The 16,565-nt window shown below is 30.5% G+C and overlaps 1 protein-coding gene across 1 annotated transcript in view; it reads right to left on the bottom strand.

The window, feature by feature from the left end:
* LOC133330772 (potassium voltage-gated channel protein eag) overlaps positions 1-15,448 on the bottom strand; it is a 113,736-nt gene extending 98,288 nt beyond the window's left edge. The window contains exon 1 of the mRNA XM_061539181.1: positions 15,330-15,448. Coding sequence (XP_061395165.1) covers positions 15,330-15,408 — 79 coding nt within the window. The 5' untranslated portion in view covers positions 15,409-15,448. The remainder of the gene's footprint in view (positions 1-15,329) is intronic.
* Positions 15,449-16,565: the final 1,117 nt, after the last annotated feature.

The raw sequence follows: 16,565 nt of genomic DNA, 5'->3' as shown, positions 1-16,565 counted from the left end.
CAATGTCTACAATTATTTTCTTTCTCTCTACTTAACAGAGTTTCAGTATTCTTAGTATTTTTTTGTGTGGTCGTTGTTGTTATAGTTTCTTTTATCAAGGACACAGAGTACGACATTCTCTTTGCGTGCATATGAAATTAAACTTAACCCATATAGCTTGTGTCACCATCATCCATCTATTCACTTACAATGATGGCTGGGAAGCTCTCCTAGACGTTGCCTCGTTTCTTGGAAGACGACTGCAAGGGCGAAATTCAATTGTGGCATGACATGGAAATGGAAATAGGATAGAATTCAAGTTTTATGACTGAGACCATAACTTTAAATTATGGCGAATAAAAATTCTAAACATGAAGTCTGTAGAGAGAGACACGTTTCATCACCAGATATAATTTGTAATCTGCATATTTTTATGGTGAAAAGCAGAGGCAAAGAAATGAGGCTTAGGAGGAAAATAAATTCTCATGTTCTTATGGTGAGAAGCAAAGGGAAAGAAATGAGGCTTAGGAGGAAAATACATTCTCCGTTTCACCAAGATTAATATGCGATCAGAAATATGCCAAGAAACAACCTAATTCGGGCCTAAATGCCAATTTTTCTTCATTGACCTTGGGTGCGTATGATTAGTATTAATTATTGGATTACTTTGGTAAAATGGCCATAGAATTTTTATTTCTATGAATTTTCGGAAATTTCTTTTGGAATTCGATTAGGGAGACCTTAGGTCTTTCAAATCAATAATAAACTAAATATGTTTTCATTCACACTATATAAAGAAAAATTAACCGAAAAGAAGAAAACAAAAAAATATTTTTTGAGCTAAAATTTTTTTTGTAATTTATAGACGCTTGAGTAAGGAAAGTAGAATCCGATAATTTCAGAGATTAATAGGAACCCAAAAATACGCCCATAAAAATCCCAATTTGACCATATATTCAAATTTCTCTTTATTGGCCTGGGGTGCGTATGATTGGTATTAATTATTGGGTAGATTTGGTAAAATGGTATAGAATTTTTATTTGGGCTTATTCGGAAATTTCTTTTGGAATTTTATTAAGGAGACTTAAGGCCTTCCAAATAAATAATAAAATAGATAAGTTTTCATTCAAACTATAGAAAAAATTTAACCAAAGGAAGAAAAAATTAAAAAAAATATTTTTAGCTAAATTTTTTGTTTAAAAAATGTCATAGAAACTTGAGTTAGAAGGGAAGTAGAATCCGATAATTTCAGAGACTAATAGGAGCCCAAAAAATACGTCGAGAAAATTTCTAATTCGGTCATAATTTCAAATTTCTCTTTTATGGCCTTGGATGCGTATGATTATTATTAATTATTGGGTAGATTAAATACGGAATTTTTATTTCTACGAATATTCGTTTCTTTTGGAAATCTATTCAATCAATCATAAAGTAAATAAGTTTTCATTCAAACTATGGAAAAAAATTAACCAAAAAAAAGACAAAATAACAAAAATATTTTTTGAGCTAAGTTTTTTGTTTAAAAACATTTCTAGAAGCTTGCCTGAGAATGAAAGTAGAATCCGATACCTTCAGAGATTAATAGGAACCCAAAAATACGTCGAGAAAATTACTAATTCGGGCATAATTTAAAATTTATTTTTTATGGCCTTGGGTGCGTATGTTTACTTTTAATTAGATAGATTTGGTAAAAATGTCATAGAATTTTTATTTCTACGAATATTCGGAAATTTCTTTTGGAATTCGATTAGGGAGACCTTAGGCCTTATAAATCAATCATAAAATAAATAAGTTTTCATTCAAACTATGGAAAATAAATTAACCAAAAAAGACGAAATAAAAAAAATATTTTTTGAGCTAATTTTTTTGTTTAAAAACATTTATAGAAGCTTGACGTAGAAGGAAAGTGGAACCCGATTTTTTTTCTGAGATTCATATGTGCCCATAATATGCCACGAAAAATCCTTTTTGGGGTATAAATTCAATTTTCCTTTTATTGGCCAAGGGTGCGTATGATTGGTATTAATTATTGGCTTACTTCGGCAAAAATTGCCACAGAATTTTTACTACAGCTAATAATCAGAAAATTCTTTTGGAATTACTTTAAGGAGACTTAAGGCTTTATAAATCAATAATAAAATAAATATCGATTCATTCAAGTCCTCTGAAAAAAATTAAAATACAATAAGTCACAATAAAAACTATTTTTAAGTACCTTTTTTCTACGAAAAAATCCCAAAGAAGCATTACTTTTCTATAGAAAATTTTGTGGCCTCCCTGAAGGCCATGGAATTTTCTATAGAAAAAAATCCAAAGCAAAAAACCTAAGCAAAAATCCACACATTTTCAGAGTTCCATAGGCACCAAAAAATATACCCGAAAATATCCCAATTTGTTCATAATTTTAGATTTTCATTCATTGACCCAGGGTGCGTATGATTTGTTTTAATTATTGGGTTATTTTGGTAAAACAGCCATAGAATTTTTACTACAAGAGATATTTACAAATTTCTTTCGGGATTAGGCTAAGAAGACTTTAGGCTTTATAGGAAAATAATAAACATTAAAAATATTAAAGTCAAACATATGGAAAAAATAAAGAATATCAACAGAAAAAAATATTTCTACCATCGAAAATTTTTTCTTTGAAATATTTTTCTATGACTAATATTTTTATACACACTTTTCATTATTTATTGTTCTTCTTCTTGAAAATAGTTTCAAGTTATTTCATAAAAGACTGCAATACACACAAAAAAATTATTTTTTTCAGCAAAGTACAAAAGAAAAATATTGTACAACAGATTGAGGCATTACACGCAATACAGGAAATATTTTTCTATGGGCTCATAAATATATTTCCTTTTTTTCCAGTTCTCATTCTCATTGTGACTCAAACTACAGGCAAAGTGGCAGTTTTTTTCAATGACAGGAAATACTACTTCCTAATTTGCCATAAGTTTTTTTCTTTTTTGTTTCTCTGACATGCTCTTCGCATGGAACACGGAAGAAAATGAAATGACTGTCCGCAATATCAAGGATCACGTGTAAACTTAATAAAGGACAAACGAACTCACATGGAGGGGCAGAAGGTTCTAATTAAGTTGCACGTGTTCCTAAAATGATTAAAACAAGGTCAAAAGGAAACAAGGAAGCACATGGAAAGGAAAGGTTTTGAAAGAAATGTAATTATCATAGAAAATGGTAGGGAACAATTCTCTAAAGCTTCTATGACTTCTTGGGAAGCCAGGATTTTTTTCTATAGAAAATTCCATGGCCTTCAGGGAGGCCACAAAATTTTCTATAGAAAATTCCATGGCCTTCAGGGAGGCCACAAAATTTTCTATAGAAAATTCCATGGCCTTCAGGGAGGCCACAAAATTTTCTATAGAAAATTCCATGGCCTTTGGGGAGGCCACAAAATTTTCTATAGAAAATTCCATGGCCTTTGGGGAGGCCACAAAATTTTCTATAGAAAATTCCATGGCCTTTGGGGAGGCCACAAAATTTTCTATAGAAAATTCCATGGCCTTTGGGGAGGCCACAAAATTTTCTATAGAAAATTCCATGGCCTTTGGGGAGGCCACAAAATTTTCTATAGAAAATTCCATGGCCTTTGGGGAGGCCACAAAATTTTCTATAGAAAATTCCATGGCCTTTGGGGAGGCCACAAAATTTTCTATAGAAAATTCCATGGCCTTTGGGGAGGCCACAAAATTTTCTATAGAAAATTCCATGGCCTTTGGGGAGGCCACAAAATTTTCTATAGAAAATTCCATGGCCTTTGGGGAGGCCACAAAATTTTCTATAGAAAATTCCATGGCCTTTGGGGAGGCCACAAAATTTTCTATAGAAAATTCCATGGCCTTTGGGGAGGCCACAAAATTTTCTATAGAAAATTCCATGGCCTTTGGGGAGGCCACAAAATTTTCTATAGAAAATTCCATGGCCTTTGGGGAGGCCAAAAAATTTTCTATCGAAAATTCCATGGCCTTTGGGGGAGGCCAAAAAATTTTCTATCGAAAATTCCATGGCCTTTGGGGGAGGCCACAAAATTTTCTATCGAAAATTCCATGGCCTTTGGGGAGGCCACAAAATTTTCTATCGAAAATTCCATGGCCTTTGGGGGAGGCCACAAAATTTTCTATCGAAAATTCCATGGCCTTTGGGGAGGCCACAAAATTTTCTATAGAAAATTCCATGGCCTATGAAGAGGCCATACAAGTCTTAGAAAGTCTGCAAAGAATATTTTAAAGACCTTTTTTTCGAAAGTTGCTTCAAAATTTACGAATATTTTAATGAACTTGTTGATATATTTATTTGACCTAGTATTCCTTGAAGACTTCTTAGCCCTATTCAAAAAGAAATTTGTTAAAATTCATAATAGTTTAGGAGATACGAACACATTTCCAAAATAACCTCATAATTAATAATAATCATACGCAACCATGTACCACCCTTAAATATTGCCAATATTGGGTGAATTGCAATAGAAATGTCATGAAATGAAGGTGTAAGGTCAAAATCTTTCCTCAATAGGATTAAAGATATAATGTAGAGCTCGGAAAAATAGTTTTCTTTAAAAGGTGAAGATTTTTATTTATGTCATGTAAATCTTTACTCCAAAAGCTAAGGTAAAAATCAGTTTTTCTCTAAATGATTATCGTGGGAATGTAGCTGGAAGTGTTCTTGACGAAGTCCATGCAAAATATTATCAATAACTTATGTATTGAAGTTGCTATCTAGGATTTACCAAAATAACCCATGAATTAATAATAGTCATACGCAACCAAGTACCATTTTGAAATACTTCAAATATTGCTTAGAACCCAAACATGGCTAAAGTTGAAATTTATTTTCGTAGCTGAGGCACTCCTTCCGCTCTCTACAATCTCACCCCTGCACAAAACATTTGCCACGCATTTTATTTTCAAACGTTTTGTTTCTTTCTCTTTTTTTGTTGAATTTTTCATGAATAGCTTCGCATAGCTTTGTTCTTCTTCATCGTTGGCGTTTTTAAATATTTAACAAAAGTAGTTTTAAGTCAAGCCAAGCATTTTTGTTAAGTTCAGTAAAACGGATGTGTTTTTGCCTTCTTTGAGTTCATTTATCATGTTTTATGAACTCAGCGGAAAGGAAATAACTTCTTGTGTTTCCACTTAAGGCTGAACTGAACTAAAAAGAACCAAAAAACAAAAACTGGATGATTTGTTAAGTAGTTTTTCAATTGTCAGCGTAAATGATAGTTACAAAAATGTTTGTTGATCATTTTGGAATATTTTTGTTAGTTGTGCTTTACTCGGAAGTGTTGGCAAGGTAAAGCAATTTAAATATTCCAAAATATAGCTTGCAGGATAATGATAGCCTTGAAGTGGAACGATGAAATATTTGAAGTGGGGATTTCGAAATGATTGTGAGTGGTTTTAATTCTAATATTAAAATTCCTTTAAAATTTAAATTTTAAAACACAAGTCATGTTTCACAATTAATGAGACCCTAGAGTTTTTGTTAAACCCCCTTGGCCAAATTTTCATAGCAGAAAATAAAGTCATTATTCATATTGTGGCACATGAGATCTCCAGCCTCATTACACCTTATTAGACATGCATGGCTGTAATTTAGATGAAAATTCTCAAGAGTGTTGCTATTTATACGGTAAACTGCTATTAATATGGCAAATTAGATACTTGAGCATGCATTCAATTACATTTTGAGAATTTAAATTCCAAACATGAGACAATTATTTTTAAGTTTAAATATTTTTTGTCATTTCCAGAAATAAGTTGAAATTAAAATGCAATTTTATCATTAAATTTCAAAATGATATTGGTGTCTAATCAAAATTTAAATATTTGTGCGATTGTCTCCAAGGTGTAGGCTTTCATAAACCATAATTTTTAGGAAAATATTCCTTCAAACCTCGAAGTTATGGGTAAATTACTAAATATACCCAATAATTAAAAATAATCATACGCAACCAGGTCCATATTTAAAATATAGGCAAAATGGATAAAAATCTACGGTTTACAGCAGGAATTGAACCCGGAATGAATTCGGGATCACAGAATACATTATCTGGAAATAATTTTGATAAACATTAGTATCCTGAAGCCTCTCAAAATTGGGATGGCCATTGCAGCCTCCCAGTGGCCATGGATTTTTCTATAGACACCTGTTGTGGCCTCCCATAGGCCATGGAATTTTCTAGTGAAATATTTCGGGACTTGCAAAGACCATGGAATTTTCTGTAGAAAATTTTGTGGCCTCCCCAAAGGCAATGGAATTTTCTATAGAAAATTTTGTGGCCTCCCAAAGGCGCTGGAATTTTCACTATATAATTTTGTGGCCACCCAATGGCCATGGAATTTTGTAAAGAAAATTTTGTGGCCTCCCAGAAACCATTACCCTTTCATTTCTAGCCATTTTCATACAAACTCCCCATTTATTGCCAATATTAAATGTTGGTCCACGATGGCGTATGACTATTATTATTTATGGATTATTTTGGTAATTTGCCCATATCTCCTAAACTACTAAACGTTTTATGAAATTTCTTTTTAAATATGATACAGAACATCCTAGAGAATAATACGAAATGCTATTTTAAAAAATTCCCTTTGAAATATTCAATATTTTATTCATAATTCAGTAGTCAAAATTTTTGCCATTATAGTTCACTTTAAAATCTCTTTTTTATATTTTCAATTAAATCTCGGCATATTTTTCATTGAATATTTGAACTGAATAACTAATGCGTTTATTAAATATTCAGAACTCCTCCCCCTCTTCCCAAAAAAAGCTTTGCAAATTCTCCACCCCAAACTTTTGTTTTTAATTTGTGCGAAGCATTCAAGGGGTTTTTTGTGGCAAATTCTGCTGCTCCGCTGCCAGCGAGCCAATGTAGAGCCTGAAAATTTGCCAATGAATTTTTTTGAATATTTTATGAGACATCTATTTATTACTTGTCTACTCTCTCTCGCCCACTAAAATATAGCAAACTGGGAAATTTATATAGCCATATAGGGGCAAGTTACAATATTAGCCTTGCACAGCAGTTATTGCTTCGGTTCGAATTTGTTTTTTCTGTCATGTAAATAAAATATAGTTTTTTTTTGTTGCCTACATCCAGGCTGCATGCAAAAAAAGTTATTTGTGTGTGTGTGTGTCAGTCTTGCTGCATACTTTCAGGTGCCCTCCAATGCCATTTCGCATTTTCGCCACTGAAGGTTATCTCTTCTCCCATTCAATTTACCTTGGTTAGCAGCTTACTGTTGCTCGTCCGATTCGTTTCGTTCATTCATTTTTATGACCCTTTATAAATAATTTCCGTTTTTCTTTTTTTCATCGTTTGACACGGAAAGTGTTTGTGTGTGCGTTTTTTTTTCAGCGGATACCTTTGAATGACCAACATTTAAAAAATAAAAAAATGTTTTCACTTTTATCGATCTAGTGGTTTAATGGGGTTTTTGGTAATTTTTAAATTGAGAGAAATGGAAAAATAAATTTTTAGAGGAAATTCTGCAGGACGCAAAATAATGTCATGGCCTCCGGGAGGGCACAACATCATATATAGAAAGTCTCGGTACCTACAACTCCCAATACAAATATTCATGGCCTCCGGGTAAGCACAAAGTCATCTATAGAAAGTCTCAGTACCTACAACTCCCTATACAAATTTTATGGCCTCCGGAAGGGCACAAAATCATTTATAGAAAGTCTTGGTACCTACAACTCCCTATACAAATATTCATGGCCTGCGAGTGGGCAAAAAATCATCTATAGAAAGTTTTGGTACCTACAACTCCCTATGAAAATTGCTGAGGCCATTGGGAGGCAACAGAATATTCTATAGAAAATCCTATGGCTAGATGATAGATAACCCATTTTCTTCTATAAAAATGTTTTTGTTATCTGGGAAGCCAGGATTTTTCCAATAATAATCTCTGCACCATCTGAATAGTCACAGGATTTTTTATAGATATTTTTGGTTCTTAGGAAGGCCTGCAATTTTATAATTAACAGGACCAAAAAAACTGAAAAAATGGCCTGGTTGTCAAATATGTTAAAGGAAATTTTATTCAGAAAAAAATTTGTATTATTCCTTGATGTGTTCTCCATTTTATTCAAAAAGAAATTTATCAAAATCTCAAATAGTTTAGGAGTTATGACCAAATTACCAACATAACCCATAATTAATAATAGTCATACGCAACCATGTACCACGATTTAATATTGTCAATAACAGATGAAATTATATATAAATAGGTAGAAATTAAAGCGGAATGGCATTATGAGTCCCTAAGGTATTTTTAAATCAGTTCTCCAGAAAATTTTGCCTCACATAGGCCATGGAAGGTCCAAAAAACTGAAGAGAAATAGTTTGACCAAATTTTCCTCTATTATTTTGGGTAAAATTTTCAAATATGTTAAAGGGAATTATATTCATAGAAAATTTTATATTATTCCCTGATATGTTCTCCATTGTATTCAAAAAGAAATTTATCAAAATCTCAAATAGTTTAGGAGTTATGGCCAAATTACCATAATAACCCATAATTAATAATAGTCATACGCAACCATGTACCACGATTTAATATTGTCAAAATTAGATGAAATTATATATAAATGTGTAAAAATGAAAGCGGAATGGAATTATGAGTCCCTGAGGCATTTTTAAATCATTTCGGCAGAACTTGTTGCCTCACATAGGCCATGGAATTTTCTATAGAAAATTTTGTGGCCTCCCAGAGGCCATGTTCTTTTCTAAAGAAAATGTTGCGGCCTCTCAAAGGCCAAAAATTGTTGTGTATAGCGTTTTGTGGCCTACCAAAGGCCATGGAATTTCCTAGAGCACATTTTCTGGCCTCCTCACGACCATAGAATTTTTAGAGAACATTTTGTGGCCTCCCAAAGCCCATGCGATTTTTATAGAAAATATAGTGACCTACAATGGCAAGGTCTACGGAAAATGCTGTGACCTCCATAAGGCCATAGAATTTTCTGGAGATCCACATAGTAAACCACACTATTAAAAATCCGGTTCCTTTAAAATGTTTTCGTATTCAGAACAAACAATTCGTTGAACAAAAAATCGGATCAATCTTTTTTCGTTTATAAAAAATTCGCAACAAATGTTTTAATAGAAAAGAACTCGTGGCACAATTTCGTTTTTAAATTTTGTCCCTAAATGTTTCGTTTGAAAAATATTGACTCCACATTTTTTTTGTTTTTTTTTTTAATAATATTTTTCCCAAAAAAGTGTCGGAATTTTTTTTTATCTCAAAATTTTCGAAAAAAAAATTCTAGAATAAATTCTGTGTACATTGGTAGTGGAATAATTTTTAAAATATTTAAAATTCCCCTGGAAACTCCTTAAATCCATGATTTTAAATATTTGTCCCAGAGGTCGTATAACTAATATTAATTATGGCTTATTTTGGTAAAAATTCTATAACTCCTACAATTATGGGAATATTCTGACAAAATTGGTGGCGAATAAAAGCTAGGAGTATATAGAATCGTATTGATTTTATGTGCAATACCACAACATGTACTATTCATTAAGATTTTTAAAGAAACTTATGAAAATTATTGGAGACAAATTTTTGTATTTTTTCTATACGAATAAAAATCTAAAAAAATGTATTAAAAAAATCAGAACGCTTTTTTTTGTAATTTAGCAGCCAGCCACGGGAGTGAAAATAATGTTAAAAAATTGAAATTCTCTTGGTAATCGCTTAAAATCCATGATTTCAAATATTTGTCCCATAGGTCGTATAACTAATATTAATTATGGGTTATTTTGGTAAAAAATCTATAACTCCTACAATTATGGGAATATTTTGAGAAACATGGTGGCAAATAAAATCTAGGAGTCTTTAGAATCTTAAGGCTTTTCGGTGAAAACCCGCCAAATGTATTGAACATAAAGATTTTTAAGGAAACTTTTTAAAATTATTGGAGACAAATTTTTGTATTTTTTCTATACGAATAAAAATCTACAAAAAAAATGAATTTAAAAAAATCAGAACGCTTATTTTGTAATTTAGGAGCCCACCTAGGGAATGAAAATAATTTTCAAAAAATTTGAAATTTCCTTGGAAATTCCTTAAAATCCATGATATTAGATATTTGTCCCATAGGTCGTATAACTAATATTAATTATGGGTTATTTTGGTAAAATTTGCATAGCTCCTACAATTATGGGAATATTTTAATGAAAGTGGTGGCAAATAGAGTGCCTAGAGCCCATAGAATCTTATTGTTTCTGGCTGAAATCCCACAAAATGTACCGTTCGTAGAGATTTTGGCAACAACTTTTGAAAAACATTTGGGACACATTTTTTATTTTCTCCTAAAAATTTTTTTTCTTTGAAAAAAAATTGAATTTTTTAAAATAAATTCAGAATGTGTTTCTTGTAATTTAGAGGCAAGTCTAGGGAGTGAAAATAATTATAAAAAATGAAATTTTCTTGGAAAGTCATTATAATCCATGATTTTAAATATTTGTCCCATAGGTCGTATAACTAATATTAATTATGGATTACTTTGGTAAAATTTGTATAGCTCCTACAATTATGGGAATATTTTAATCAAAGTGGTGGCAAATAAGAGCTTAGAGTCCATAGAATCTTATTGTTTCTGGATGAAATCCCACAAAATGTACTGTTCGTAAGGATTTTGGCAAAAACTTTTGAAAAACATTTGGGACACATTTTTTATTTTTTCCTAACAAAAATTTTTTTCTTCGAAAAATTTGAATTTTTTTAAAAATAAATTCAGAAAGTGTTTCTTGTAATTTAGAGGCAAGTATAGGGAGTGAAAATAATTAAAAAAAATTTTAAATTCCCTTGGAAACTCCTTAAAATCCATGATTTTAAATATTTGTCCCATAGGTCGTATAACTAATATTAATTATGGGTTATTTTGGTAAAAATGCTATAACTTCTACAATTATGGGAATATTTAAATGAAAGTAGTGGCAAATAAAAGCTAAGAGTCTACAGAATCTTATTTCTTTTGGATAAAAACCTATAAAATGTACTGTTCATAGAGATTTTTGCGAAAACTTTTGAAAAATATTTTGTGACAAAAATTTTCATTTGACTTTTTTGGAAACAAAATTATTTCTCAAATTTTTTTGAGTAAAAATTACTTTGCCTTTAAATAAAAATTACAAGTAAAATTTATCCTTCAACCCGTATCGTAGTTTTTTATTTTATTTACCAAAAGTAATGTAAACTTTTGCCATCATCATCAACCAAAAAAGTTCACCATTGCGCTTGTGTACCCCATTCATGTGTGTGTGTCATTTTTTTCCATGTGGCATAAACGATTGTTACTTTTTTCGCAAGAACAATAAATATTATTCATAAACCTCATGTGGTTATCCGCAAAAACCATCAACCCAAACCACCAAAGACTTGAACTGCAACACTGTTGATTTATCATCGTCATCAGCATCATCCATTGACAGCCAACTGCAGTGGAGAAGAGTGGAGCGGAACGGACGGTAGGAGAAGGCCATTGTTGCACCTTGTGAGTGCAGGGCATCAATGTCATATAAGTGCAGGGTAGAGGCAGAAAAAAAAATTTGGAACGAAACCCAAAATCAAAATTAAGGCTTCGAATGTTTGAAAAACAGTCACACATACATATATGCATACTCTTGTATATGTATTGTGGTTTACTATGTGGTAGTGCTAGTCATTGTGGTTTATTTTTTTGTTTTTTTTTTTTAAATATGTATATGTGGCATAAATTTATAACCAGCATCAACATGACCACAAAACCGAAATTTTATTTTAAATCTCTTTTGAAAAATTTTATAAAGTTTCATAGAAAATGCAATATCAAATTTAAAGCTACTCTCTCGGTCGCTTCAGTTTCAAATCCTGCCTTTTGCCCATTAGCCTGCTTTTAAGAAATTCCCCCTGGAATTTTTTGCTGGGCTATAATGGCGATAAATTTTTACAATCCCATTTGGCATTGAACGAAAGCCATTTTCTGCCTTTTAGCCACAATTGGCCACACAAATATTCACACTCACACACCAATACACATTCACACACACATAGACATATATATCTCTAGATTGCCATGAATTAACCTAGTATTGAGTGATTTTCAATGGCTGGCCTGCTGATAACAGCAACAACATCAAAGTCCTTTTGAAGTCCTCATCTCCGCTCCACCTCCTCCTCCTATTATTAGCATTCGAACACCACACGACAGCATTAAATGAAAACATTTTTGTGGCCAGCTTTGAGATGGGGGAAAAAAACATAAAAATCTGGGGGCCACCAAACATCACGACAAAAGACAACAAATTCCAAAGGCTTTAACACACTTTCGTAGAAATTGATTTCACGGCAATGTCCTTTCCCACCATGCCCATGTCCTGTGAAGAACATGTAGAGAGGTGTTTGACCACAAAAACCCGTCATTTATTATGACAACAAAAACGAAGAGAAAAAATTTAGATAAGCAAATTGTTTAACAAGAAAAATATTGAGATTTATCTGGGTCCCAACATAAATCATGCCAGAGCAGAACAACAAGCTGAGAGGACCACCAGCAGCAGCAGCTGCTACATAAGGATAACAAGAAATTGTGGTTTTTCTATTTAGAAAGGAAGCAAATGGAGCAATTAATTCGTTCTAGAAGGGTAACGGAAGCACCACAAAAATTTTTCCAACAGAAAAATATTTGTCTCTTTTTTTTAGGAAATTTTTTTGTCCCGCAGTTTTTCTTTACGAAGAAAATTTGTCCTGCAATTTTTTTTTCTTGGGGAAAAATTTAAAACATAACTTTTTTAATTTAGCAGTTAAGCTAGGGAGTGGAAATGAATTTCAAAAAATTTAAAATTCCCTTGGAAAATAATGAAAATCCATAATTTTAAATATTTGCCCCATAGGTCGTATAACTAATATTAATTATGGGTTACTTTGGTAAAATTTGTATAGCTCCTACAATAATGGGAATATTTAAATTAAAGAGGTGGCAAATAAAAGGTAAAAGTCCGTAGAATCTTAGTGCTTCTGGGTAAAATACCACGAAATGTACCGTTCGTATAGATTTTTAAAGAAACTTTTGGGACACATATTTAATTTTTTTTTCTATAAAAAAAAATCTATACCATTTTTAAATCTATACCAAGCTAGGGAGTTGAAATAAAATTAAAAATATGTAAAAATCCCTTGGAAACCCAAGAAAATATAATATTTTAAATATTTGGCCCATAAGTCGTATAACTGATATTAATTATGGGTTAATTTGGGAAAAATTGTATAGCTCCTATAATTATTGGAATATTTTACTAAATGTAATGACAGCTAAAAGCTAAGAGTCCATAGAACCTTACTGCTTCTGAGTGAAACCCAACGAAACGTACTGTCCATAAAGATTTTTACAGAAACTTTTGAAAATTATTTGGGAAACATTTTTTATTGTGTCTATACGAAAAAAAATAATCAATAAATACATTTCATTATTGAAAAAGAAATTCCGAACGTATTTTTGCTAATCTAGGAAGTGAAAATAATATTTAAAAAAATTTTAAATTCCGACGGGAAATGATTAAAATCCATAATTTTAAATATTTGGCCCAGAGGTCGTATAACTAATATTAATTATGGGTTACTTTGGTAAAAATTGTATAACTCCTAGAATTATAGGAATATTTTCATTAAAGTGGTGGCAAATAAGAGCTAAGAGTCCATACAATCATTATGCTTTCGGGTGAAATCCCATGAAATGTACCGTTCATACAGAATTTTAAAGAAACATTTTAAGACCATTTGGGACACATTTTATTCTTTTTTCTATAAAAAACAATCCATAAAATATTTGAATTAAAAAAAATCTGAAAGTATTTGTTATAATTTAGCAGTCAACCTAGGGAGTTGAAATAAATTTCAAAAAATTTAAAATTCCCTTGGAAACCCAAGAAAATATAATATTTTAAATATTTGTCCCACAGGTCGTATAACTAATTTTAATTACGGGTTACTTTGGTAAAATTTGTGTAGCTCCTACAATTATTTGAATATTTTCATTAAAGTGGTGGCAAATAAGTGCTTAGAGTCCATAGTTTCTTATTGTTATTGGATGAAGTCCCACAAAATGAACTGTTCGTAAAGATTTTTGCCAAATTTTTTGAAAAACATTTGGGACACATTTGTTATTTTTTCTATAAGAAAAAAATATAAAAAATTTTAATTTTTGAAAACGTGATTCAGAACATATTTCTTGCAATATAGCAGCCAACGTAGGGCCTGAAAATAAATATAAAAAAAATTTTAAATTCCCTTGGGAAATCATTAAAATCCATTATTTTAAATTGTTGTCCCATAGGCCGTATAACTAATATTAATTATGGGTTACTTTGGTAAAAATTGTATAACTCCTAGAATTATTGGAATATTTTAATAAAAGTAAGGGCAAATAAAAGCTAAGAGTCTATTGAATCATTATGCTCTCGGGTGAAATCCGAAGAAATGTACCTTTCATACATATTTTTAAAGAAACATTTGAAAAATATTTGGGACACAATTTATTATTTTCTTCATTAACAAAAAAAATTATTAAAAATTGGAAAAAATTAAAACATAATCTTTGTTATTTAGCAGCCAAGCTAGGGAGTGAAAATAAATTTGAAAAAAATGTATATTTCCTTGGAAAAGCAATAAAATTTTATGATTTTAAATATATGGCCCATAGGTCGTATAACTAATATTAATTATGGGTTATTTTGGTAAAAATCATATAACTCATATAATTATTGGAATATCGTTGTAAAATTGGTGGCAAATAAAAGCTAGGAGTCCATAGAATAATACTTCTTCTCGGCAAAAACAATCGAAATGTACCGTTCATAAAGATTTTTGAGATAACTTTTGAAAAACATTTGAAACACATTTTTTTCTATACGAAAAAAAATTTTTCAAAAAAAAATCCATTTTTTTAAAAAAAAAATCCAGAATTTTTTTGCAATTTAGCAGCCAAACTAGAGAGTTAAAATAAATTTGAAATTTTTTAAAATTCCCTTGGAAAATAATGAAAATTCATAATTTTAAATATTTGGCCCATGGGTCGTATAACTACTATTAATTAGGGGTTATTTTGGTAAAAATTCAATAACTCCTACAGTTATAAAAATATTTGAATAAAATTAGTGGCAAATAAAAGCTAGGAGTCTATACAATCATATTGTTTTTAACTAATATCCTGCTAAATGTACTGGTCATAAAGATTTTTAAAGAAACATTTGAAAATTATTTTGCTTTTAAATATTTATATAAAATAATTTTATTTCATTTTTGAAAAAAACATTGCAATTTTCTACTTACGTTGTGAGTTGGAACGTCGTATAATATTCTCCAGGAATGTGTTTTGTGGAGCCACTAAACCTCTTCGACCACCCGGCATTTTGATAGGTTTGTCAGGATGTTTCTAGTTATTTTTTGTTTTGTTTCTTGTTTTAATTTACAGCTAATTATTATTTGTAATTCCTTTTGTTTTTTTTTAATATTATCCTTTATTCCAAATTTAGGATATGCTTTGTTTTTTATTTTTTATTTAAATTATTTAAATTTTATTTCTAGTTTTTTGTTTTGCGTTTCTCTCTCAGCGATGCGTGAGCTTCATTTACTTGCTGCCACTATGGCAATTTGGGAAAAATTGCATGGCAACATTGCAGCTTGAAATTGTGTAGCAACATTTGACGCGGCAACATTGTTTCGATTATTTAAATTATTATTATTATTATCATCAGTCTTTATTATTAAATCATAAGTATACATGTTGTTGTTGGTGTTCTTTCTACTCGAGAGATTATAAACATTAATTTTAATCCAGCTACCAGTTAGTGTTCATAGTATGCAGCATATTGATTTAAGGCTGTAGATTCAAAGCGTATGTATAAACTGTAAAGAGAAAAATAATAAAAAAAAAATATTTTATTATTTCAAAATAAATATATATATATATATATAAGAATATATATAAGAAATTTAAGAATTTTTTTCTTTTAAGAATTTTGTATTTTAGCAGAGATCGTAAATTATAGGAATACATTTTAAAATGATTAATTTTTTATTAAGAAAGTGGTAAAATAAAGGATTTTTAATATTTGGCCCAGGGGGCGTATAACTAATATTAATTATGGGTTATTTTAGTAAAAATTCGATAACTCCTACAAATATTGGAATATTTTTATGAACTTGATGGCAAATGAAAGCTAAGACTCTGCGGTATCGTACTGCTTCGGGGTGAAAATGCGAGAACTTTACAATTCAATAAGATTTTTGAAGAAACTTTCGAAAAATATTTTATTTCGAAAAATATATCAATGAAAAATATTTTTCACCATCAGAGGATTTTTTTTCTCTTTTAAGAATTTTGTATTTTAGCTACGATCATAAGGTATAGGAATAAGTTTTATAAAAATGCAATTTTCCATAGGAAAGTAGTAAAATAAGGGATTTTGAATTTTTTTTAACCCAGGTGGCGTATAACTAATATTAATTATGGGTTATTTTAGTAAATACGACATAACTTCTACAATTATTGGAATATTTTTATGA

Source organism: Musca vetustissima, unplaced genomic scaffold (assembly GCF_032173495.1).
Source record: "Musca vetustissima isolate MV318-11 ecotype Yass unplaced genomic scaffold, APGP_CSIRO_Mvet_v1 utg3081, whole genome shotgun sequence".
Taxonomy (NCBI): domain Eukaryota; kingdom Metazoa; phylum Arthropoda; class Insecta; order Diptera; family Muscidae; genus Musca; species Musca vetustissima.
The sequence above is the reverse complement of the archived record's forward strand: the minus strand, read 5'-3'. Positions and strand labels throughout refer to the sequence as shown.